General features: G+C 40.3%; 2 protein-coding genes across 9 annotated transcripts in view; one reads left to right on the top strand and one right to left on the bottom strand.

Annotated features, from left to right (window-relative positions):
* trappc9 (trafficking protein particle complex subunit 9) overlaps positions 1–19,907 on the bottom strand; it is a 253,708-nt gene extending 233,801 nt beyond the window's left edge. For 2 of the 6 annotated variants that reach the window (XM_062029340.1, XM_062029341.1), the window contains exons 1-3: positions 7,387–7,534; positions 2,035–2,633; positions 1,927–1,957 (exon numbers count right to left, since the gene is read on the bottom strand). In XM_062029340.1, coding sequence (XP_061885324.1) covers positions 1,927–1,957; positions 2,035–2,617 — 614 coding nt within the window. In that variant the 5' untranslated portion in view covers positions 2,618–2,633; positions 7,387–7,534. Of the gene's footprint in view, positions 1–385; positions 1,907–1,926; positions 1,958–2,033; positions 2,634–7,386; positions 7,535–19,752 lie in introns of those variants that run through there. The other 4 variants (XM_062029342.1, XM_062029343.1, XM_062029344.1 and 1 more) reach the window with 3 other exon arrangements.
* LOC133635903 (sodium-dependent neutral amino acid transporter B(0)AT3-like) lies at positions 8,873–25,277 on the top strand. 3 transcript variants are annotated; one of them, XM_062029349.1, is made up of 14 exons: positions 8,873–8,992; positions 9,229–9,258; positions 9,322–9,469; positions 11,367–11,507; positions 16,511–16,648; positions 19,764–19,945; positions 20,008–20,118; positions 20,174–20,286; positions 20,444–20,572; positions 20,639–20,786; positions 20,858–21,062; positions 22,152–22,311; positions 23,881–24,043; positions 24,109–25,277. In XM_062029349.1, the coding sequence occupies exons 2-14, from the start codon at positions 9,241–9,243 to the stop codon at positions 24,307–24,309; spliced, it is 1,857 nt and encodes a 618-aa protein (XP_061885333.1). In that variant the 5' UTR covers positions 8,873–8,992; positions 9,229–9,240; the 3' UTR covers positions 24,310–25,277. The 3 variants fall into 3 exon arrangements, with proteins under 3 accessions (XP_061885333.1, XP_061885332.1, XP_061885331.1); XM_062029348.1 differs by having other exon boundaries at positions 8,944–9,061; positions 24,109–25,276; XM_062029347.1 differs by lacking the exon at positions 8,873–8,992 and adding an exon at positions 9,000–9,166 and having other exon boundaries at positions 24,109–25,275.
* The last annotated feature ends 2,536 nt before the right edge of the window (positions 25,278–27,813 follow it).

The following is a 27,813-nucleotide window of genomic DNA, read 5'->3' as shown; positions in this document are numbered from 1 at the left end:
GTGGGGTAGCAGGAGGGGGATACAAAGTAAGGGAGCACTTAAAGGTTTTTACAGGATCAGTTAGGGCTGAGTGATGAAAACCATAACAATAAATATTGCGATCGACAATTGATATCAATAAAAAATGTGTTTGATAATTTGATCTTTTTTTTTTTTTTCTTTGTTGGAAGAAAGCGGAAGTTGCGAAGAGAGGTTGTTGCATGAACAAAGGCACTCGCTCTCTGGTAACCAGGAAATGCATGGAGTGATGACTGGTCAGTGGGAGTGACACGCTAACAGCCAATCAGGTAACAGTATCAACTTGTTGTCTGACGGTTGATTCTTTGCATGGCGTGACAAGAGAAAGTAAAACCAAATAAATTGTGGATAAAACAGGAAGAGTCACCTTGTCGTTCAAAGGGACCGTAGTCAGACCAATGTGGTCTGTAAATGATGCAAGACGCTCGGTAATACCACACCACCTTAGCCGCGCTCACCCTTTAGAGCACAGCTGCAACTTTGTGGCACTACACCTGTAGAAATGAGCTCTTTTTCACACTTTGCACTATTTTCTTACATTTTATCAAACATTTCTTACATGGTCCTTATGTTGCGCATCCATTTTACAATAGAATAGAATGCACTTTATTGTCATTATATTTGCATATAACGAGATTAAGGACTCCAATTTAAGGTGCGGTAGTGGGAACAAATACGGGGTAAAAATAATAATAAAATAAAATAAATTACACAACAGGCAATAAAGAAAAAAACTAAATTGAAATAAACAGGAGGTTATTGTTAAGTATTAAGTGTTGAAATGTGATTTTACTATTTTGTTGAAGTGTTTTCAATGCTTGTGTTGACATTTCCTTTCTTTTCAGCCTTGATGGCTGAGAGGATTATAATCAGAATCAGAAATACTTGAATAATCCCCGAGGGGACATTAACAATTAGAGGAAGGTTACATTTGAAATAAAAATGTTTACATTTCACATATTGTTCTGTGCCTTATTTTTGTAAAAAAAAAAAAAAATCAATAATTATTGATATTGACCAATATAGCCGAGGGTGGAGTCGGCTCTCTTGGTTGCTTTGTTGGGTCTGCTCCTGTCTCTGGTCATACTCCCCCCATTCCAGCAGACGATGGCGTGGAACACCGCAGAGGCCACCACAGTGTATATGTTGTTGTTGAATGTTGTCTGTCTATATGTGGTGGCGACTTGTCCAGGGTGTACCCCGCCTTCCGCCCGAATGCAGCTGAGATAGGCTCCAGCACCCCCCGCCACCCCAAAAGGTACAAGCGGTAGAAAATGGATGGATGAATGTTTTACTTTTGTGGCTGTATGCAGAAATGGTTGGTTGCATCAGCTCTGATCTTTTAATGTCTTTTGTGTTCTTTGATGTTTCCCTCTTGTGTGCTATACGGCTAAGAGGTTGTTTTTTTTCTTCCTTGGCCTCAGTCTGGACCCCCGCTCCAGGGGCCCAGGCATAGACTGAATTTTTTTTTTTTCTCACCCACCCCCCCTTTCCTCCCTATTTCTCACCATTTTTGTAAGGGGCGCCGTAAATTGGCAGACCCGTCAGCAATCCCGTTCTGTCTCCCTGTAATGTTTGATCCCGTTCTGTCTCCCTGTAATGTTTGATCCCGTTCTGTCTCCCTGTAATGTGTGTCCGCTCTTGAATGGGATTGTGCTGAGAATGTTAATTTCCTCTCGGGGATTATTAAAGTATTTCTGATTCTGAGTTTTCAGCCACATGACCCAGCCCTAAGATCAGTCCATTATCTTCTGATCAGAAAATCAATATTGATGATGATTTCTTCCATGTCACCAGTAGGAAATAGAAAGGGTTTTTGGACTAATGAACATGTTGTCATCCTAAGACTGAGGGAGGAGGAAAGGCTTGGTTGGGATCCAAACACTGAGGAACATCTTAAGTTCTCACCTTTTTGCACCCAACAATAAACTCACAGGACAGTATGGAAGAAAAGAAGACATGGATAAAGGCAGGAGAAGAAAGCAAAGTGACCTGAGACAACAAAGTGTCCTCACCTGCTGTCAGTGTCCAAACCTACAAAGTCCTTCTTCTCGAAGGGCACACAAAGCAGAGGGATCTTGTCGCCGGACTTGTCTGTGGCTCGGTCGAGCCGCTTGGACTCCAGCACGATAAATATGGACTGCACAAAGTCCTCCACTCTCTTCTCCACGTCGGGGCAGTCTTCAAAGCCGGGGTAGAAGGCCACGTCCGTCCTCTGCTGCTCCGCAATCTCCCCCTGCAGCCCGAACACCAGCAGCCTGGAGTCGTACAGAGTGGAGCCGTAGATCTCCTTCTGGCCGTGGAAGTGCTCCGACGTCAGGGGCCAGTCCTTGGCGGAGGCACAGGTGGTGACGGCCACCAGGCCCACCACCTTGCGGTGCGTCTGGAAGTCGCCCCACTCGTTGTTTTCGGGCAGGTAGTGGTGGCGGTAGCGGATGTAGAGGAGGCGTTGAGAGTCCCTGATGCTCACTTGGCTCACGCTGGCGATGCGCTGGTAGATCCTGAAGAACTGGTCCTCGGGGACCGTGCCCACTGGCTGGACCACCACCAGCACTGACTGGTGGTCCTCTGCACACTGCATGTAGTCCGGGACGCTCATCTTCCCATGTGCTTTCCTGGTAAAGACCAAATCTATTCAGTTGGCAAAAACTCCACATGCAACAAAGTAACGTTTCTTCAATCCTTCCAGCTACATTGGAGTAGTGTCGTCAAAAGTATCGATGCTAAGTCGATATCGACACGCAAAATAATACATCCATACTGGAGAATTTTTATTTTTTTTAAACAATTTCAAAATGGCCCCCACATAGATGTTTGGATTAGTTATTAGTCTTAAATTATCTGCTTTTTCTCACTGCATCCCTAGTTTTTGCTCTACATTCGTACTATTGTTTTTTTATTGGCAAATACGCCGCGGGCCAACAAAACTAACTGTGGAACACCCGTGTTAACAGTGATTGTTGCAAGGCCAGATAATACTTCATAGCATACAGCACATGCCATTTTTCTGTCAGAAATGAAAGAAGGAATATGTCTAGTAAGAAAGATGAAGTGATTTATTGACGCATATTAATTCCAGGCTTTCCAGGCCACATAAAACGATGTGATCCACATCATACTATAAAACGGAAGACATCATGGATAAAAACTATGCAGTGTTGATAATGTAATGTAATCATAATATATTCAAAATAATAATAATAATAATACCTGGGATTTATATAGCGCTTTTCTAAGTACCCAAAGTCACTTTACATGTTAAAAACCCATCATTCATTCACACCTGGTGGTGGTAAGCTACTTTCATAGCCACAGCTGCCCTGGGGTAGACTGACGGAAGCGTGGCTGCCAATTTGCGCCTACGGCCCCTCCGACCACCACCTATCATTCATTCAACATTCATTCACCGGTGTGAGCGGCACCGGGGAATGAATGAAAATAATACAAGTAACCATTTAAAAGTTTTTAAACTTATTTCTTATTATTGTAAAATTGATTTCCAGTGTACTGTAATGGAAGGTTCTTACTTGTAACATGTAAAATGTAACAATTTCTGTAAGCAAAAATGTTACTTAAATATTATACATCTTAAAAGTAAATTTTTTACCCAATTGAAAAAACTAGGTCTGGTTGTCTTTTTGTTTATTGCCTACTACTTAGTATAGTTGAAGACTTACGGTCATTAGAAAACATGACTGCATATCATAATGGCAGCTACACTTTCCATCTTAAAGATCTGAAAAAAATAATTTGAGAATGTCCGGCGGGCCAGATTGAAAAGCTTAACGGGCCGCATGTGGCCCCCGGGCCTTCATTTGCCCAGGTCTGCTCTAGCGGTTACGTTATCACACTAATTAAAACCTTGATGTTGATTAATGATGCACACCACCACCATATTGAAATAATATTAATAACGATATTGTTTGTCTTATTTTTGAAGGCTCCACGCCGCTACTGGAGCCAATGTATAGTTCCACTACTTCTTCGCAGCTTTGATTGATTGATTGAGACTTTTATTAGTATATTGCACAGTACAGTACATATTCCGTACAATTGACCTCTAAATGGTAACACCCCAATAAGTATTTCAACTTGTTTAAGTCGGGGTCCACTTAAATTGATTCATGATTCAGATATATACTATCATCATAATGCAGTCATCACACAAGATAATCATAAGAGTATATACATTGAATTATTTACATTATTAAATCCGGGGTGTGGGATGTGGAGGAGGGGGGTTAGGTTTGGTTGATATCAACACTTCAGTCATCAACAATTGCATCATCAGACAAATGGACATTGGAACAGTGTAGGACTGACTTGGTAGGATATGTACAGTGAGCAGAGAACATAGTGAGATCAGAAAGCATAAGAACAAGTATCTACATTTGATTATTTACAATCCGGGGAGGTGGAAGGGGGAGGGTGTTAGTTTAGGGTTGAAGTTGCCCGCAGGTGTTCTTTTAGTGCGGTTTTGAAGGAGGATAGAGATGCCCTTTCTGATACTGTTATTTAAATGACGTTGTCACACACTGAGCTTAAATACTTGACTCTTTCAAACGTTTAACAATAAAGTTGTCAATATAAAAGTACATGGGTTCACTTTTTTGGTATTTGTATAGTGGTATTAAATAAGTATCGACTGAAATGCTGGCTTCTAGACAAGCCTGCATACTAAATAAGGCAGTGTTTTTCAACCACTGTACACCGTGAGATACAGTCTGGTGTGCCGTGGGAGAAGATCTAATTTCACCTATTTGGGTTAAAAATATTATTTGCAAAGCAGTAATTCTAGTCTGCAAATGATGTGTTGTTGTTGAGTGTCTGTGCTGTCTAGAGCTCGGCAGAGTAACGTGTAATACTCTTCCATATCAGTAGGTGGCAGCAGGCAGCTAATTGCTTTGTAGATGTCGTAAACAGTGGGAGGCAGTGTGCAGGTAAAAAGGTGTCTAATGCTTAAACTAAAAATAAACAAAAGGTGAGTGCCCCTAAGAAAAGGCATTAAAGCTTAGGGAAGGCTATGCAGAATGAAACTAAAACTGAACTGGCTACAAAGTAAACAAAAACAGAATGCTGGACGACAGCAAAGACTTACTGTGGAGCAAAGACGGCGTCCACAATGTACATCCGAACATGACATGACAATCAACAATGTCCCCACAAAGAAGGATAAAAACAACTGAAATATTCTTGATTGCTAAAACAAAGTAGATGCGGGGAATATCGCTCAAAAGAAGACCTGAAACGGCTACAGGAATATACCAAAAAAAGAGAAAAAGCCACCAAAATAGGAGCGCAAGACAACAACTAAAACACTACACACAGGAAAACAGCAAAAAACTCAAAATAAGTCAGGGTGTGATGTGACAGGTGGTGACAGTACACCTACTTTGAGACAAGACCTATATTGATACATTACATCTACTTTGAGACAAGACCTTTATTGATACAGTACATCTACTTTGAGACAAGACCTATATTGATACAGTACATCTACTTTGAGACAAGACCTATATTGATACAGTACACCTACTTTGAGACAAGACCTATATTGATACAGTAAATCTACTTTGAGACAAGACCTATATTGATACAGTACACCTACTTTGAGACAAGACCTATATTGATACAGTACACCTACTTTGAGACCAGACCTATATTGATACAGTACACCTACTTTGAGACAAGACCTATATTGATACAGTACACCTACTTTGAGACAATACCTATATTGATACAGTAAACCTACTTTGAGATAAGACCTATTATGATACAGTACACCTACTTTGAGACAGGACCTATATTGATACAGTACACCTACTTTGAGACAAGACCAATATTGATACAGTACACCTACTTTGAGACAAGACCTATATTGATACAGTACACCTACTTTGAGACAAGACCTATATTGATACAGTACACCTACTTTGAGACAAGACCTATATTGATACAGTACACCTACTTTGAGACAGGACCTATATTGATACAGTACATCTACTTTGAGACAAGACCTATATTGATACAGTACACCTACTTTGAGACAAGACCTATATTGATACAGTACACCTACTTTGAGACCAGACCTATATTGATACAGTACACCTACTTTGAGACCAGATCTATATTGATACAGTACACCTACTTTGAGACCAGACCTATATTGATACAGTACATCTACTTTGAGACAAGACCTATATTGATACAGTACACCTACTTTGAGACAAGACCTATATTGATACAGTAAACCTACTTTGAGACAAGACCTATATTGATACAGTACACCTACTTTGAGACAGGACCTATATTGATACAGTACACCTACTTTGAGACAAGACCAATATTGATACAGTACACCTACTTTGAGACAAGACCTATATTGATACAGTACACCTACTTTGAGACAAGACCTATATTGATACAGTACACCTACTTTGAGACAGGACCTATATTAATACAGTACACCTACTTTGAGACAAGACCTATATTGATACAGTACACCTACTTTGAGACAAGACCTATATTGATACAGTACACCTACTTTGAGACAAGACCTATATTGATACAGTACACCTACTTTGAGACAAGCCCTATATTGATACAGTACACCTACTTTGAGACAAGACCTATATTGATACAGTACATCTACTTTGAGACAAGACCTATATTGATACAGTACATCTACTTTGAGACAAGACTTATATTGATGCATGCTTGGTAATGGTTTGAATTCATATCAAACAATTGCGACTTTTTACTGTCAACTGAGTTTCGTTTTTGAATGATTTGTGCTGGTGGTGTGCTTCCGCATTTTGTCAACGCAAAAAATGTGCCTTGGCTCAAAAAAGGTTGAAAAACACTGAAAGAAGGTAGAGTAAATATAAATAAAGCCCTTGTCAAAGTACAGATTTACCACTTTAAAGAAATAAGTTGCAAAGCACAACAAGAAAATATATTTGTACATCTGGTAAAATATTGACATGTAATATCCATCCATCCATTTTCTACCGCTTGTCCCTTTTGGGGTCGCTGGAGCCTATCTCAGCTGCAAATAGTCTCACGTTAATTAGTGACACATACGCGTTAAACAACCTTGCTGTACGTAACTAAGTGTATTTACTGTACGTAAGTAAGTATATATGTTTAAGTATTGTACATAAGTAAGTATAATAGAAGTATTTAAGTACAGGACACAATGAATTAATTGACGTCACCTGACACTTTTACGTGTAGCTTAGCCAGCTAGCCAAACACACGATAGTCGCACTGTAACAACACCGAATGAATGGAACAAAAACAGCCATGAATGCTAAATTATGATCGTAATAGTTGTATGTAAATAGCATTATTCATACATTATCTTACCTTTGCAGCAAACTGTCAAAGCGCTCCAGCTTCCTCCTTTTGCTCAGTTTAGCAACGGAAAAACAACAATACAGTTTCCGGGCAAAAAAGAGATTTCGAAACAAAACCACAACAATCACAAAATGTTTATAAAGTTGACCTTTTAGGATTGAAATAAGCATACAAAGTAATTAAATTCATCTTTATATTGTATTCGGTTCATACCAACATATACTGAATTGAGATACGTACACATCGCATATGGCAGTGCTCTTATTTTGAATATGTGAACAATCATTTCCTCCAGCCTCGCAAAAAAGCTTATTTTACGTCAATGGAAGAATTATTTGTATATTTTTAAACAGAAATGACACGTCCACATGTTTACATACTAATCAACATACAACTCATAAAATACAACTTATATAAATACAAAACATTTAAATATAGAGAAAAGAGACGGTTACAAACGAGAAGAGACCTGTAAATATATATATTTTTAAATCACTGCTTGCCTGAATTAAAACAAATCTATTAATTAAAGACCATAACTCAGGTTCAAAGTTAACTTTTGAAACTGTAAAATATTTTTACATCATTACATTCGAATGAGAGAAATAAGGATTTACCTTGAATAATATACATTTTCCTAACAAAGAAAAACATTAAGATCGCGGTCTTTTATAAATATGATACATCTGAATGTGAAGTAATATCCCAACTCTTCACACTCAAATGTATTATATAATAACTTATATATGATACATTTGATTGTGAAGTAATATCCCAACTCTTCACACTCAAATGTATTATATAATAAATGATATACATTTGATTGTGACATAATATCCCCGACTCTTCACACTCAGCAAGTTGATAAATACAGCAATTTAAATATTTCCATGTACAGGAAAAAGACGATTCTTCAAAGTAAATCCTTGTTTCTCTCATTAGACTGTGAGACTACATTTTCAAAAGTTAATCTTGAAGCAGGTTTCCGGGTGCTAATATATTTGATTTAATTTAGACATATTTATTATCATTTAATTATAGGTTTCTTCATGTTTGCATCTGTCTCTCTTCTCTATTTATGTTATCTGCTCCTGTAAACTAGTGAATGTATGTCGATGAGTTTCTTCTATTGACTAAACGGAGCCTTTTTGCTATGATGGAGGCAATTGTTGCTCACACTTTCAAAATAAGAGCACGATGTGTATTTACTTCAAACAGTTGGAACTCTCGAGTTTGTATTTATTAATTTTTTTACATATAAAGGGACAAGCGGTAGAACATGGATGGATAGAAATATTATGCAACACTAATTGAATGTTTGTTTCTTAGTGACGTTTACGTGTCGATGAAGCATTACGCATTTGTTGCTTTATGTTCGTATTGCGCTAATATGCTTCAAGTGTTACTTTAAGGGTATGGGATATTAAAACTGGTGTGATGACACATTTCTTTACACATGAGCAAATAAAGCGTTGTTTTCGGCAACATTAAAGTCTTAAGTAGCAAAGAGTGTAAAAAAAAAAAAGACGCACGTCACGATGCAACAAAGGAGCGCGCAGATTGTCGTCCACACAACAAACAGCCCATCGTTTTATTCATCAGTAATCACGCCGAGGTGAGCTTAGTCAACTTCTCAATACGTTTAGTGTTTTCAATCAAAAAGCACTTTTTGGAGATTATTGAGGTAAGCCTCCTAAAAATACTCTAACCTCCCACCCCCAATTTTGAACGAAAACGCACCATCTGTGATGCAAAGGAGGTCACGTGATTTAGACTACATTGTTTAACGGTAATAATTGACATGAGAGCATGAATATGTTGAACATAGTTTGAACATGTTTTGTTTCCCAGCTGACCGCCAAGATGCCTAATTCGATGGAGGTGAGTTAGCTACAACATTGCAAACATTTGCCTGTGACAAACCTAAGTGCGTGCTTTGGCCAGGTGAGCAAGGTGAGTCCTAAAGAGGTGGAGGAGGACGAGGAGGTGAAGTGGGACAACAAGTATCAGTACTTGCTCACCACCATCGGCTTTGCAGTGGGACTGGGAAACATTTGGCGCTTTCCTTACCTGTGCCAGATCTATGGAGGCGGTAAGTAAGATGCCACATATTTGCTTAGTAGCAGTCAACATGTCAGTAAGTAAGATGCCACATATTTGCTTAGTAGCAGTCAACATGTCAGTAAGTAAGATGCCACATATTTGCTTAGTAGCAGTCAACATGTCAGTAAGTAAGATGCCACATATTTGCTTAGTAGCAGTCAACATGTCAGTAAGTAAGATGCCACATATTTGCTTAGTAGCAGTCAACATGTCAGTAAGTAAGATGCCACATATTTGCTTAGTAGCAGTCAACATGTCAGTAAGTAAGATGCCACATATTTGCTTAGTAGCAGTCAACATGTCAGTAAGTAAGATGTCACATATTTGCTTAGTAGCAGTCAACATGTCAGTAAGTAAGATGCCACATATTTGCTTAGTAGCAGTCAACATGTCAGTAAGTAAGATGCCACATATTTGCTTAGTAGCAGTCAACATGTCAGTAAGTAAGATGCCACATATGTGCTTAGTAGCAGTCAACATGTCAGTAAGATGCCACATATTTGCTTAGTAGCAGTCAACATGTCAGTAAGTAAGATGCCACATATTTGCTTAGTAGCAGTCAACAGGTCAGTAAGTAAGATGCCACATATTTGCTTAGTAGCAGTCAACATGTCAGTAAGTAAGATGTCACATATTTGCTTAGTAGCAGTCAACATGTCAGTAAGTAAGATGCCACATATTTGCTTAGTAGCAGTCAACATGTCAGTAAGTAAGATGCCACATATTTGCTTAGTAGCAGTCAACATGTCAGTAAGTAAGATGCCACATATGTGCTTAGTAGCAGTCAACATGTCAGTAAGATGCCACATATTTGCTTAGTAGCAGTCAACATGTCAGTAAGTAAGATGCCACATATTTGCTTAGTAGCAGTCAACAGGTCAGTAAGTAAGATGCCACATATGTGCTTAGTAGCAGTCAACATGTCAGTAAGTAAGATGCCACATATTTGCTTAGTAGCAGTCAACATGTCAGTAAGTAAGATGTCAGATATTTGCTTAGTAGCAGTCAACATGTCAGTAAGTAAGATGCCAGATATTTGCTTAGTATCAGTCCACATGTCAGTAAGTAAGATGTCAGATATTTGCTTAGTATCAGTCCACATGTCAGTAAGTAAGATGCCACATATTTGCTTAGTAGCAGTCAACATGTCAGTAAGTAAGATGCCACATATTTGCTTAGTAGCAGTCAACATGTCAGTAAGTAAGATGCCACATATTTGCTTAGTAGCAGTCAACATGTCAGTAAGTAAGATGCCACATATTTGCTTAGTAGCAGTCAACATGTCAGTAAGTAAGATGCCACATATTTGCTTAGTAGCAGTCAACATGTCAGTAAGTAAGATGTCAGATATTTGCTTAGTAGCAGTCAACATGTGAGTAAGTAAGATGCCAGATATTTGCTTAGTATCAGTCCACATGTCAGTAAGTAAGATGCCACATATTTGCTTAGTAGCAGTCAACATGTCAGTAAGTAAGATGCCACATATTTGCTTAGTATCAGTCAACATGTCAGTAAGTAAGATGCCACATATTTGCTTAGTAGCAGTCAACATGTCAGTAAGTAAGATGCCACATATTTGCTTAGTAGCAGTCAACATGTCAGTAAGTAAGATGCCACATATTTGCTTAGTAGCAGTCAACATGTCAGTAAGTAAGATGTCAGATATTTGCTTAGTAGCAGTCAACATGTCAGTAAGTAAGATGCCAGATATTTGCTTAGTATCAGTCCACATGTCAGTAAGTAAGATGTCAGATATTTGCTTAGTATCAGTCCACATGTCAGTAAGTAAGATGCCACATATTTGCTTAGTAGCAGTCAACATGTGAGTAAGTAAGATGCCAGATATTTGCTTAGTATCAGTCCACATGTCCCCTGCATGCACCCAGGAGCCTTCCTCATCCCGTATGTGTTGGCCCTGGTGCTGGAGGGCCTCCCCCTGCTCTACCTGGAGATGGCCGTGGGACAGAGGATGCGTAAAGGCAGCATTGGAGTCTGGACTGCTATCTCCCCCCTTCTGGCTGGAGTGGGTGAGTCTTTTTATTTAACTTCCAATATTATGGAGGCTAAGAAAATAATAAGACCAAAAAAAAAAAATTTAATCTGCCAAGTGACAGCCTCTAAATGACCAGGTGTTGTAGAGGATATGTAAAGACTCTCTGGATGTGCACATCTGGTGACACGATACGTTTTCACTTCCGATATGATACCATACATAGCCAACATAAACAACAACAACATAGACCTTAATCTGCCAAGTGAGTAAACTATCTGCATGTGCACTGGTGACTACAGGTATCACGATACATCATTTTCACTTCCGATATGATACCAATACCATCTCAGGAATGGACTTATGCTGTCTTAAAGTTGAATTGGAGTGGTCTTTTTTTTTTCCCCGACACCTAATGACAACAACACTTCATAAATTTAAGCTGATGACGCATTACGATAAAGGATGCGGACACGTTTGTTATTGATGACTTTTGTCACTTTTGTTATTGATGACTTTTGACACACGTGCTGATGATACTTCTTTATATTGACACACGTGCTGATGATACTTCTTTATATTGACACATGTGCTGATGATACTTCTTTATATTGACACATGTGCTGATGATACTTCTTTATATTGACACATGTGCTGATGATACTTCTTTATATTGACACACGTGCTGATGATACTTGTTTATATTGACACATGTGCTGATGATACTTGTTTATATTGACACATGTGCTGATGATACCTGTTTATATTGACACATGTGCTGATGATACCTGTTTATATTGACACATGTGCTGATGATACTTGTTTATATTGACACATGTGCTGATGATACCTGTTTATATTGACACATGTGCTGATGATACTTCTTTATATTGACACATGTGCTGATGATACTTGTTTATATTGACACATGTGCTGATGATACTTGTTTATATTGACACATGTGCTGATGATACCTGTTTATATTGACACATGTGCTGATGATACTTCTTTATATTGACACATGTGCTGATGATACTTGTTTATATTGACACATGTGCTGATGATACTTGTTTATATTGACACATGTGCTGATGATACTTGTTTATATTGACACATGTGCTGATGATACTTATTTATATCGACACATGTGCTGATGATACTTGTTTATATTGACACACGTGCTGATGATACTTGTTTATATTGACACATGCTGATGATACTTGTTTATATTGACACACGTGCTGATGATACTTGTTTATATTGACACATGTGCTGATGATACTTGTTTATATTGACACATGCTGATGATACTTCTTTATATTGACACGTGCTGATGATACTTGTTTATATTGACACATGTGCTGATGATACCTGTTTATATTGACACACGTGCTGATGATACTTGTTTATATTGACACACGTGCTGATGATACCTGTTTATATTGACACATGTGCTGATGATACTTCTTTATATTGACACATGTGCTGATGATACTTATTTATATCGACACATGTGCTGATGATACTTGTTTATATTGACACACGTGCTGATGATTAAGGCTGAAACGACGCGTCGACGTAGTCGACGTCATCGGTTACGTAAATACGTCGACGCCGTTTTTGTGCGTCGACGCGTCGCATAAAGACGTCACACTACCGTCATGGCGAAGCGCAAAGCAGACGATCAAAGAAGACGATGCGAGCGGTGCGAGCAAGGGGGGAAAAGCATGCCAAAAGTGGTCAAAAGTGTGGGAGTATTTCAATAAACAGCCTAATAATGTTGTTGTATGCACACTGTGTCGAGCGGAAATGGCCTATCATAGCAGCACAACGGCTATGAGCGAGCATACGTTGTCATCATTACACAAAAACATGAATGTGTCATTTGTATCTGCTAGGAGTGTAACGGTACGTGTTTTGTATTGAACCGTTTCGGTACGGGGCTTTCGGTTCGGTACGGGGGTGTACCGAACGAGTTTCTAAGCTAAAGCTAAAGTCATAACAAGCTGCTTTGCTCCGTCTGCCTCTGTCTCAGCACGCCAGCATTGTCCCACCCACACAACCATCTGATTGGTACACACGCAGCATTGTCCCACCCACACAACCATCTGATTGGTACACACGCAGCATTGTCCCACCCACACAACCATCTGATTGGTACACACGAAGCATTGTCCCACCCACACAACCATCTGATTGGTACACACGAAGCATTATCAGCCAATCAGCAGTGTGTATTCAGAGCGCATGTAGTCATCGCTTCAGCGTGGAGCAGATAGGTGTTTAGCAGGTGAGCATCAGGCAGCGGACTCTCCCCAAATGATAATAAACACCTCCCAGTCAACTACTAGAAACATCACTATGAGCCCGTTGACCTTCTAGAAACTTAAACTGCAGCTCAGCTCGCTCGCAGTCCTGGTTTGAGGTGAAGGCTAATTAGCTCTCAGTTCCAGCCACATCGACCCCTTCTGAGCGCCTATTTTCAGCTGCTGGGAATATTGTAAACAAGAAAAGAACCAAACATGTAGACATGCTAACATTTCTTCATTACAACTGTTAGACACTCACTGGAATGAGTAGAATTGGTTATTGTGTACTGTGTTGGACTGGATGTTTATTTTGCACATTTTAAAAGCAATACTTAATGTTTACAGTGCTCCAGAATATTTAGATTGGCACTTTTTTGTATTGGATGTTTATCTTTATTTTTGCACATTTTAGCAAATAAGCAATACTATCACTTTTGTTGAAATGTTTACACTGTTGTTACAGAATATTTCGTTTTGCACTTTTTTGTATTGGATGTTTATCTTTATTTTTGCACATTTTAAAGCAAAATAAGCAATACTTTTACTTTTGAAATGCTTATACTATTGCAGAATATTAAGATTTGCACTGGATGTTGACTTTTATATTTGCACATTAAAAAGCAAATAAGCTACTTTAAATTTTTTTAAATGTTAAAAGTTTTAAATGTTTACATTGTTACAGAATATTTAGTCATGTTGTTGTCAATGTTGACTGAGTGGCCATACTTCTTTTTTTTTGTAAATAAAAGCCATGCCTTTTGAAAAAACGGGCCTACATTTATTTTTTCATCTTCATTTTGAATAAAAAAATAATCGGCAAAAGGAAAAAATAATCTATAGATTAATCGAAAAAATAATCTATAGATTAACCGATTAATCGAAAAAATGATCTATAGATTAATCGATAGAAAAATAATCGTTAGCTGCAGCCTTACTGATGATACTTGTTTATATTGACACATGCTGATGATACTTGTTTATATTGACACACGTGCTGATGATACTTGTTTATATTGACACATGTGCTGATGATACTTGTTTATATTGACACATGCTGATGATACTTCTTTATATTGACACGTGCTGATGATACTTGTTTATATTGACACATGTGCTGATGATACTTGTTTATATTGACACACGTGCTGATGATACTTGTTTATATTGACACATGTGCTGATGATGCTTGTTTATATTGACACGTGTGCTGATGATACTTGTTTATATTGACACATGCTGATGATACTTCTTTATATTGACACGTGCTGATGATACTTCTTTATATTGACACACGTACTGTTTCATACGCCAATATTGTTCAGTGATTATTGCCTATGTCTAGCTAGTGTGCTATTGTGTGCTTAGCTGTTGTGTAGCTCCTAGTAGCCTATAGCCTAGCATGTTTACCTTTTGTAAATGACTTTAGTCAAATACAATAAATTGTGTGCTTAATGGAGGACATTTAGATGTTTACTGTCTGTCCAGCTTGTAAACATGCTGCAGGACTGCTTGTATCGCACATGATATCACACACAAGTAAACACGCTGCAGGACTGCTTGTATCGCACATGATATCACACACAAGTAAACACACTGCAGGACTGCTTGTATCGCACATGATATCACACACAAGTAAACACGCTGCAGGACTGCTTGTATCACACATGATATCACACACAAGTAAACACCCTGCAGGACTGCTTGTATCGCACACGATATCACACACAAGTAAACACACTGCAGGACTGCTTGTATCGCACATGATATTATACACAAGTAAACACACTGCATGACTGCTTGTATCGCACATGATATCGCACACAAGTAAACACGCTACAGGACTGCTTGTATCGCACATGATATCACACTCAAGTAAACACACTGCATGACTGCTTGTATCACACATGATATCACACACAAGTAAACATGCTGCAGGACTGCTTGTATCACACATGATATCATACACAAGTAAACACGCTGCAGGACTGCTTGTATCACACATGATATCACACTCAAGTAAACACACTGCATGACTGCTTGTATCACACATGATATCACACACAAGTAAACACGCTGCAGGACTGCTTGTATCACACATGATATCACACTCAAGTAAACACACTGCATGACTGCTTGTATCGCACATGATATCACACACAAGTAAACACGCTGCAGGACTGCTTGTATCACATATCACACACAAGTAAACATGCTGCATGACTGCTTGTATCGCACATGATATCACACACACAAGTAAACACACTGCAGGACTGCTTGTATCACACATGATATCACACAAGTAAACACGCTGCAGGACTGCTTGTATCGCACATGATATCACACAAGTAAACACGCTGCAGGACTGCTTGTATCGCACATGATATCATACACAAGTAAACACGCTGCAGGACTGCTTGTATCGCACATGATATCACACAAGTAAACACGCTGCAGGACTCCTTGTATCGCACATGATATCACACATCATACATGCAAGCCGATATCATAGTTGTTTTTCAGAGTGATGTCAGTATCAGATGGGGACACCCCAACAGGTAACCAAGAAGATATCCCCCCATCAAGAAATAAAAAGACAATAAATATTACAATATATTTGAAAATGTAAAGGAGGAAGGAAGTCATGGTGATAAAAGATAATTATTCATGGTCCTGTAGAGATGTTTCCATGGATGTGGTCTACACAGGTATCAGCTCCATGTGGTCTACACAGGTATCAGCTCCATGTTGGTGGCCTTCCTGGTGAGCCTCTTCTACAACGCGGTCCTGGCCTGGGTGCTGTGGTACTTCTACAACTCCTTCAGGAACCCTCTGCCCTGGACCAAGTGTCCCCACAATGCAAGCTTGACAGGTACAACATCATGTCACACTCGCCACCAGGGGGTGCTGTGTAAGGCTCACCTACACAGTCTTGACAGGTACAACATCATGTCACACTGGCCACCAGGGGGTGCTGTGTAAGGCTCACCTACATAGTCTTGACAGGTACAACATGTCACACTGGCCACCAGGGGGTGCTGTGTAAGGCTCACCTACATAGTCTTGACAGGTACAACATGATGTCACACTCGCCACCAGGAGGTGCTGTGTAAGGTTCACCTACATAGTCTTGACAGGTACAACATGATGTCACACTGGCCACCAGGGGGTGCTGTGTAAGGCTCACCTACATAGTCTTGACAGGTACAACATGATGTCACACTGGCCACCAGGGGGTGCTGTGTAAGGCTCACCTACATAGTCTTCTCCACAGTAAAACACTAGAACTTGTTTGTGTGATTGTCACATCAATATTCAGCTATGTTCTCTTCTAGGACACTTTCCTAGCCCATTGTTGGACCTTGAGCGCCCCCTGGAGGGCTGCCAAATACATGTTTCTCAGCTGTGGTCTGCACTTGTAATACACTTTCTCCCCACTTGGGGCAGTCATGACAATGTGCTAAATATAATAATCCTCTTTGTGATTAACACATGATTTGATATTTGACAAGGTTGTATTCTGTTATTCAATACAAATGACTAATTCAGTGTTAAAATGTTTTTTAGTGGCCCAGACCCCCTCTGTAGTGGAAAAGGTTCACAACCCCGTTCTTGGATTTCACTGGAAGGCTTTGCAACAAAACAATTGTTACTAGGGATGTCCGATAATGGCTTTTTTGCCGATAACGATATTCCGATATTGTCCAACTCTTAATTACAGATACCGATATCAACCGATATTGATATATACAGTGGTGGAATTAACACATTATTATGCCTAATTTGGACAACCAGGTATGGTGAAGATAAGGTCCTTTTTAAAAAAATTAATAAAATAAAATAAGATAGATAAATTAAAAACATTTTTTTGAATAAAAAAGAAAGTAAAACAATATAAAAACAGTTACATAGAAACTAGTAGTGAATGAAAATGAGTAAAATGAAGTGTTAAAGGTTAGTACTATTAGTGAACCAGCAGCACGCACAATCATGTGTGCTTACGGACTGTATTCCTTGCAGACTGTATTGATATATATTGTTAATATTATTAACTGTATCCCTTGCAGACTGTATTGATATGTAATGTAGGAACCAGAATATTAATAACAGAAAGAAACAACCTTTTTGTGTGAATGAGTGTAAATGGGGGAGGGAGGTTTTTTGGCTTGGTGCACTAATTGTAAGTGTATCTTGTGTTTTTTATGCTGATTTTAAAAAAATAATTAAAAAAAAACAAAAAAAACCGATACCGATAATTTAAAAAAACGATACTGATCATTTCCGATATTACATTTTAAAGCATTTATCGGACATCTCTAATTGTTACCCTTAAAAAGTATGACAAGGAAAATCAGATTTTTTATCAAGTGAATAATTGTCTTTATTCTTGTTATCCTCTGAGGCCAAAATGTTTTGTATTTATTTTTTACAGGTTTGAAGTTATGCACGTTTCTGTTATTCGTAATCTCCCTGCGGACTCGTCCAACCCACATAAGTTAGGAAGAAGTGCTTGAAGGCGGGCTCAGTACTTAAGAAGACTTTTTACTTGTTTGTGTGGAAGTGAAGGAACATGAAGGCAAACCAACACTTGTGAATGTCATTGAAATCTGAACACTTTGAAAAGGTGGTCAACATGTGTCGTCATGGGGATGTAGTGTGTGTACGCACGCTACAACAGCTGCTTCTTGCCGGCTAGATGTGAAGTAGTGTGTGTACGCACGCTACAACAGCTGCTTCTTGCCGGCTAGATGTGAAGTAGTGTGTGTACGCACGCTACAACAGCTGCTTCTTGCCGGCTAGATGTGAAGTAGTGTGTGTACGCACGCTACAACAGCTGCTTCTTGCCGGCTAGATGTGAAGTAGTGTGTGTACGCACGCTACAACAGCTGCTTCTTGCCGGCTAGCTGTGAAGTAGTGTGTGTACGCACGCTACAACAGCTGCTTCTTGCCGGCTAGATGTGAAGTAGTGTGTGTATGCACGCTACAACGGCTGCTTCTTGCCGGCTAGATGTGAAGTAGTGTGTGTACGCACGCTATAACGGCTGATTCTTGCCGGCTAGATGTGAAGTAGTGTGTGTACGCACGCTACAACAGCTGCTTCTTGCCGGCTAGATGTGAAGTAGTGTGTGTACGCACGCTACAACAGCTGCTTCTTGCCGGCTAGATGTGAAGTAGCGTGTGTACGCACGCTACAACAGCTGCTTCTTGCCGGCTAGATGTGAAGTAGTGTGTGTACGCACGCTACAACAGCTGCTTCTTGCCGGCTAGATGTGAAGTAGTGTGTGTACGCACGCTACAACAGCTGCTTCTTGCCGGCTAGATGTGAAGTAGTGTGTGTACGCACGCTACAACGGCTGCTTCTTGCCGGCTAGATGTGAAGTAGTGTGTGTACGCACGCTACAACGGCTGCTTCTTGCCGGCTAGATGTGAAGTAGTGTGTGTACGCACGCTACAACAGCTGCTTCTTGCCGGCTAGATGTGAAGTAGTGTGTGTACGCACGCTACAACGGCTGCTTCTTGCCGGCTAGATGTGAAGTAGTGTGTGTACGCACGCTACAACAGCTGCTTCTTGCCGGCTAGATGTGAAGTAGCGTGTGTACGCACGCTACAACAGCTGCTTCTTGCCGGCTAGATGTGAAGTAGTGTGTGTACGCACGCTACAACAGCTGCTTCTTGCCGGCTAGATGTGAAGTAGTGTGTGTACGCACGCTACAACAGCTGCTTCTTGCCGGCTAGATGTGAAGTAGTGTGTGTACGCACGCTACAACAGCTGCTTCTTGCCGGCTAGATGTGAAGAATATCATCTGTCAGGGTTATTCTGACCACCCAGATGTCAAAGTCACCTGTACTCTCTGAACCACGGTGTGAGCTACAACCAACATGTAGATACAAGACCATGTAGTGCATTTGACCAGAAAGTGTGCAAAGATGTGCATGTAAAAGCCACCAAAGTGTGACACCTAACTCCCGTCATACCTGTCACGCAGGCTTGGACGCGGAATGTGAGAAGAGCACACCAGTGGATTACTTCTGGTACCGTCAGACGCTCAACATCACGCCTAACATCGAGACCAGCGGGTCTCTGCAGTGGTGGTTGGTGGTCTGCCTGGCCTGCACCTGGTTCATCATCTATCTCTGCTTCTTCAAGGGCATCAAGTCCATGGGCAAGGTCGGTGGTCTGGTAAAAGAAGAAGATGAACGTTGGTATTTCAATGTGGTTTTGTTTCCTAGGCAGTGTATGTGACAACCACCTTGCCCTATGTGGTCCTGACCATCTTCCTGGTCCGTGCCGTCACCCTGCCTGGAGCTACGGATGGACTGTCCTATCTCTTCACTCCTGATGTGAGCTTTTGATTTCAGCAGCATTGTGGATCCCAGCAAATGTCTTTGCTTTCAGTGGCAGGTACTGAAGAACCCTCAGGTGTGGCTGGACGCCTCAACACAGATCTTCTTCTCTCTCTCGGTGGCCTTTGGAGGTCTGATTGCCTTCTCCAGCTACAATACCAAGACGTAAGGCTCAACAAACTTTACCCCAAACCAAAGTGAGCTTTTCCAGTTGGAAATCTGGAGTGGAATGTTAAGACAGCCTGGAAATCTTCCGGCCAGGCCAAAATCTCTCCTCCCTCAAAGCAGGATTTGATTTGTCCTGGTTCTTCTTGTGTTTCAGAAACAACTGCGAGAGAGACGCCGTCCTTGTGGGAGTAATCAACAGCATCACGTCCATTTATGCATCCATCTCCATCTTTGCCATCCTGGGCTTTAAAGCCAACACAGCTCTGAAAAACTGTCAGGATACGTAAGACCTCATCTTCAGGTTTTCTGGTGGGAATGTAAAGACCCTGAATGTTTGTTTGTCCTGCAGAAACCTCTTGATTTTAATGTCCGAATTTGGTGTGAAAGGAAGCAGGCACAGCTACACTAGCACAATCAATTGTCTGGAGAAGACCAAGCCAGATAGGCTCCACAATCTCAACCTGAAACCGTGTGATCTCAAAACCTTCCTGGACAAGGTGATGTTGCCTCTCCCCCTCTTTACTTGCTGGACTGTGCAAGAACATGTTTGTTTGTGTTGCAATTGAAGAGTGCTTCTGGCACGGGCCTGGCCTTCATCATGTTCACCCAAGCAGTGCTGGAGATGCCCGGCTCACAGGTGTGGGCCGTCCTGTTCTTCCTGATGCTCTACAGCTTGGGCCTGTCCTCCATGTTTGGCCTTGTGGAGGGAGTCCTCAGTGCCATCCGTGACCTCAAACTGCTGCCCAAGTTCATCCCCAATGAAGTCTGGACAGGTCAGATGTTCTTTTGTGTTAGTCGAAGCCAACTTACCTTTGTGACTGACCAGCACACGTCAAATAACTGCCATCAACCACAACTGGGCAGGAGCAAGCACAGGTGGGAAGACTTGAACTAAGACTGGCATTACTTGAGTGTCATGTCCTCCACAACATGTATCCAACATGTCCTCCACAACATGTATCCAACATGTCCTCCACAACATGTATCCAACATGTCCTCCACAACATGTATCCAACATGTCCTCCACAACATGTATCCAACATGTCCTCCACAACATGTATCCAACATGTCCTCCACAACATGTATCCAACATGTCCTCCACAACATGTCCTCCACAACATGTATCCAACATGTCCTCCACAACATGTATCCAACATGTCCTCCACAACATGTCCTCCACAACATGTATCCAACATGTCCTCCACAACATGTATACAACATGTCCTCCACAACATGTATCCAACATGTCCTCCACAACATGTATACAACATGTCCTCCACAACATGTATCCAACATGTCCTCCACAACATGTATCCAACATGTCCTCCACAACATGTATCCAACATGTCCTCCACAACATGTATCCAACATGTCCTCCACAACATGTATCCAACATGTCCTCCACAACATGTATCCAACATGTCCTCCACAACATGTATCCAACATGTCCTCCACAACATGTATCCAACATGTCCTCCACAACATGTCCTCCACAACATGTATCCAACATGTCCTCCACAACATGTATCCAACATGTCCTCCACAACATGTCCTCCACAACATGTATCCAACATGTCCTCCACAACATGTCCTCCACAACATGTATCCAACATGTCCTCCACAACATGTATCCAACATGTCCTCCACAACATGTATCCAACATGTCCTCCACAACATGTATCCAACATGTCCTCCACAACATGTCCTCCACAACATGTATCCAACATGTCCTCCACAACATGTATCCAACATGTCCTCCACAACATGTATCCAACATGTCCTCCACAACATGTATCCAACATGTCCTCCACAACATGTATCCAACATGTCCTGACTGCTTTCTGTTTTCTTTCTTGTCACAGCACTTTTCTGCTTCTTGGCCTTTTTGATATCGCTGATCTTCGCCCAGGGTTCCGGGAGCTACTGGGTGGGGGTCTTCAACAGCTACGTGGGCTCCATCCCTCTGCTCATCATCGCATTTTTTGAAGTGATCGGCGTGGTGTACGTCCACGGCATGACCAAGTATGACACCTTTGATGATGGCCGGCACATCACATGTAATGTGGGTGTGTTTAGTTTGATGACATCACATGTAATGTGGGTGTGTTCAGTTTGATGACATCACATGTAATGTGGGTGTGTTCAGTTTGATGACATCACATGTAATGTGGGTGTGTTTAGTTTGATGACATCACATGTAATGTGGGTGTGTTCAGTTTGATGACATCACATGTAATGTGGGTGTGTTTAGTTTGATGACATCACATGTAATGTGGGTGTGTTCAGTTTGATGACATCACATGTAATGTGGGTGTGTTCAGTTTGATGACATCACATGTAATGTGGGTGTGTTTAGTTTGATGACATCACATGTAATGTGGGTGTGTTCAGTTTGATGACATCACATGTAATGTGGGTGTGTTTAGTTTGATGACATCACATGTAATGTGGGTGTGTTCAGTTTGATGACATCACATGTAATGTGGGTGTGTTCAGTTTGATGACATCACATGTAATGTGGGTGTGTTCAGTTTGATGACATCACATGTAATGTGGGTGTGTTTAGTTTGATGACATCACATTTAATGTGGGTGTGTTCAGTTTGATGACATCAGATGTAATGTGGGTGTGTTCAGTTTGATGACATCACATGTAATGTGGGTGTGTTTAGTTTGATGACATCAGATGTAATGTGGGTGTGTTTAGTTTGATGACATCACATTTAATGTGGGTGTGTTCAGTTTGATGGCATCACATGTAATGTGGGTGTGTTCAGTTTGATGACATCAGATGTAATGTGGGTGTGTTTAGTTTGATGACATCACATTTAATGTGGGTGTGTTTAGTTTGATGACATCACATGTAATGTGGGTGTGTTTAGTTTCATGGCATCACATGTAATGTGGGTGTGTTCAGTTTGATGACATCAGATGTAATGTGGGTGTGTTTAGTTTGATGACATCACATTTAATGTGGGTGTGTTTAGTTTGATGACATCAGATGTAATGTGGGTGTGTTTAGTTTGATGACATCACATGTAATGTGGGTGTGTTTAGTTTGATGACATCAGATGTAATGTGGGTGTGTTCAGTTTGATGACATCACATGTAATGTGGGTGTGTTCAGTTTGATGACATCACATGTAATGTGGGTGTGTTCAGTTTGATGACATCACATGTAATGTGGGTGTGTTCAGTTTGATGACATCACATGTAATGTGGGTGTGTTTAGTTTGATGACATCAGATGTAATGTGGGTGTGTTTAGTTTGATGACATCACATGTAATGTGGGTGTGTTTAGTTTGATGACATCACATGTAATGTGGGTGTGTTCAGTTTGATGACATCACATGTAATGTGGGTGTGTTTAGTTTGATGACATCACATGTACAGTGGGTGTGTTTAGTTTGATGACATCAGATGTAATGTGGGTGTGTTCAGTTTGATGACATCACATGTAATGTGGGTGTGTTTAGATTGATGACATCACATGTAATGTGGGTGTGTTTAGTTTGATGACATCACATGTACAGTAATGTGGGTGTGTTCAGTTTGATGACATCACATGTACAGTAATGTGGGTGTGTTCAGTTTCAGTGACGACATCTACCTGATGATCGGGAGGAGGCCTCACCTGTACTGGCAGATCTGTTGGAGGTTCATCAGTCCTCTGATGCTGCTGGTGGTGTTGTTGTCGTATGTGGCGCTGCAGGCCACGGAGAAGCCCAAATATGACACCTGGAACCCTGCTTATGTAAGAAAGAAGACAAGTCAAATGTAAAATGGCCAACAAATGTTCATACATGCATTTTTCCTTAGGAATTGTTTCCTGAACCGGAGTTGAAGTCCTACCCAGACACGGTGTTTGTCTTCATCATCTTTCTGTGTGTGCTGCCCGTCATCTCCATCCCAGTCATGGCCGTCTACAATTGGTTGAAGCAGCGCATGTCACGCCCTGACATCACCTTGTACCGCTTTGAGATGTTTGAGACGCCAGTCTTTGGTGGTGGCGACCACTGACAACTGGACACCTGAAAGAGAAGTCCGGCTAAAAAGAAAAAGCCGACTTCCAAGTTCTGAGCCCAAATAATGGAAGATGAGCCCAAATAATGGAATATTTGAAAGCAAATCCTCCAAGTTATTTCATGGTAAAATTGCATATTTGATCATTCATTTCATGTCATTGTTATTGAATGACTATTTGAACAGTCTGATTGGCCGTACAGAAAAGCCTAAAGGAAAAGGAAGAAGATAGGTCACTAGTAACTTGGGCTGCAACTAAACATTATTTTCTAAATCAACTCGTCAGCCATGATTGTTTCCATTAGCCGACAAGGCACACGATCTGCAGACTTTGATGTCCTTGATTTCAACGTTCAATGGTAAGAAAATGCACATAATGACCTTGAAAGGAATGGCTTTACATTATTCTACAAAGTATAATAAAGTCCACACTCCATGGTTACATCCATTGCAGCTGGGAAAGCAACTCCCTCCTTCTCAAGGTTTCTTTTTCCCCCAGTTGGGGTCTTTGCAGTTTTTCCTTGCCCGAATGTGGCTTTTTGAAGCTCTTTGAGGCACTTGTGATTAAGGGCTATATAAACTCTTTGTGATTAAGGGCTATATATATATATATATATATAATATATATATGACATGTACTTTGCAGGCGGGTACTTTCCTGGCCCGCCTGCAGTCCAGACCTGTCTCCCATGGAAAATGTGTGGCGCATTATGAAGCCTAAAATACGACAACAGAGACCCCGGACTGTTGAACGACTGAAGCTCTACATAAAACAAGAATGGGAAAGAATTCCACTTTCAAAGCTTCAACAATTAGTTTCCTCAGTTCCCAATCGTTTACTGAGTGTTGTTAAAAGGAAAGGCCATGTAACACAGTGGTGAACATGCCCTTTCCCAACTACTTTGGCACGTGTTGCAGCCATGAAATTCTAAGTTAATTATTTGCAAAAAAATAAATAAGTTTATGAGTTTGAACATGAAATATGTTGTCTTTGTAGCATATTCAACTGAATATGGCTTGAAAAGGATTTGCAAATCATTGTATTCCGTTTATATTTACATCTAACACCATTTCCAACTCATATACACATAACATGACTCAACACTACTTGTTCACACACAACATGACTGACAAGTTCTTGGAAGAAAAGTAAATAGTTGTGAGTTAGTGATGGAGAAAGTGCCATGTTGTGTTTCTACAGTACAACATGTGTGTGTGCAAGGTGCTGACTCCTGTGTCTTTTTACACGCTCACATCACTGCACCGATACATACATGTGTAAAAAAAACCAATCAGGTTTGTGCTTCACACAAATCGGAATACAAACACACTTTTTTTTTACACACACACAAATCGAAATACGACATTTTATTACGCGGATCTGATTACAAACACACACATTGAGATACAGACACACACATTAGTACAGAGACACATACATTGGATTACACACACACAGATTTAGATACAGACACACACATTAGTACAGAGACACATACATTGGATTACACACACACAGATTTACATACAGACACACACATTAATACAGAGACACATACATTGGATTACACACACACAGATTTAGATACAGACACACACAATACAGAGACACATACATTGGATTACAGACGCACAGATTTAGATGCAGACACACACATTAGTACAGAGACACATACATTGGATTACACACACACAGATTTAGATGCAGACACACATTAGTACAGAGACACATACATTGGATTACACACACACAGATTTAGATACACACACACAATACAGAGACACATACATTGGATTACAGACGCACAGATTTAGATACAGACACACACATAAATATAGAGGCACATACATTGGATTACACACATAGATTTAGATACACACACATTAGTACAGAGACACATACATTGGATTACACACATAGATTTAGATACACACACATTAGTGCAGAGACACATACATTGGATTACACACACACACACATTAGTACAGAGACACATACATTGGATTACAGACGCACAGATTTAGATAGACACACACATTAGTACAGAGACACATACTTTGGATTACAGACGCACAGATTTAGATACACACATTAGTACAGAGACACATACATTGGATTACACACACACAGATTGAGATACACACACATTAGTACTGAGACACATACATTGGATTACAGACACACAGATTGAGATACACACACATTAGTACAGAGACACATACATTGGATTACACACACACAGATTTAGATACAGACACATTAGTACAGAGACACATACATTGGATTACACACACACAGATTGAGATACATACACATTAATACAGAGACACATACATTGGATTACACACACAGAGATTTAGATACAGACACACATTAGTACAGAGACACATACATTGGATTACACACACACAGATTTAGATACACACACATTAGTACAGAGACACATACATTGGATTACACACACGCACAGATTTAGATACACACACATTAGTACAGAGACACATACATTGGATTACACACACACAGATTTAGATACACACACATTAGTACAGAGACACATACATTGGATTACACACACACAGATTTAGATACACACACATTAGTACAGAGACACATACTTTGGATTACAGACGCACAGATTTAGATACACACATTAGTACAGAGACACATACATTGGATTACACACACGCACAGATTTAGATACACACACATTAGTACAGAGACACATACATTGGATTACACACACACAGATTTAGATACACACACATTAGTACAGAGACACATACATTGGATTACACACACACAGATTTAGATACACACACATTAGTACAGAGACACATACATTGGATTACACACACGCACAGATTTAGATACACACACATTAGTACAGAGACACATACATTGGATTACACACACACAGATTGAGATACACATTAGTACAGAGACACATACATTGGATTACACACACACAGATTGAGATATGCATTTGCAAATAGTTTTGCTACAATAATACTTTTTCATGGAAAAATACCACTACGTGTAAATCAAAGTCCAGATCTCACACATACATCCATCTTTATTGATGTCGCGGGCCAGGTTTACTGGCTGCGTGTTTTATGACAAGTGGGTCATCAACAAAGTGTCAAGTGAAGCACGTGTAAATGTTTCCTTAAGTCAGAAACATCACGTTAACACTGCCTGCATTCCACAATTCTATCCAAAGACAAAACACATCCACGCCTTTTCAGCAGACTTGGCGAGAAGGCAACTCGGTCAAGTTGAGGAATGGAGAATAAAGTCATAAAAATCTATATTATCACCGGGTGACATCTTTATCTGCAGCGAGGAAAAAGCGCGGTGATAGTCTAACAAGCGCCACCATGAGTGAGTATCGCGGCTTTGCTCCACAAAGCAGAACAGCCCGCCTTGAGCGGGAGGTTAGCACTGATAAACAACAAAGTGCTGAGTATTAAATGTTGCTCTTCTAGCCAGCAAACCAC

Source organism: Entelurus aequoreus, linkage group LG20, assembly GCF_033978785.1.
Source record: "Entelurus aequoreus isolate RoL-2023_Sb linkage group LG20, RoL_Eaeq_v1.1, whole genome shotgun sequence".
NCBI classification, from domain to species: domain Eukaryota; kingdom Metazoa; phylum Chordata; class Actinopteri; order Syngnathiformes; family Syngnathidae; genus Entelurus; species Entelurus aequoreus.
This window is presented reverse-complemented; position numbering and strand designations above follow the sequence as displayed.

Bases quoted from the DNA above. Each gene is read 5' to 3' on its own strand.
- LOC133635903 (XM_062029349.1), top strand. The intron at 20,287-20,443 runs GTAAGGCTCAAC...CTTGTGTTTCAG, and splicing joins TCCAGCTACAATACCAAGAC to AAACAACTGCGAGAGAGACG. The intron at 21,063-22,151 runs GTCAGATGTTCT...TTCTTGTCACAG, and splicing joins CCCCAATGAAGTCTGGACAG to CACTTTTCTGCTTCTTGGCC.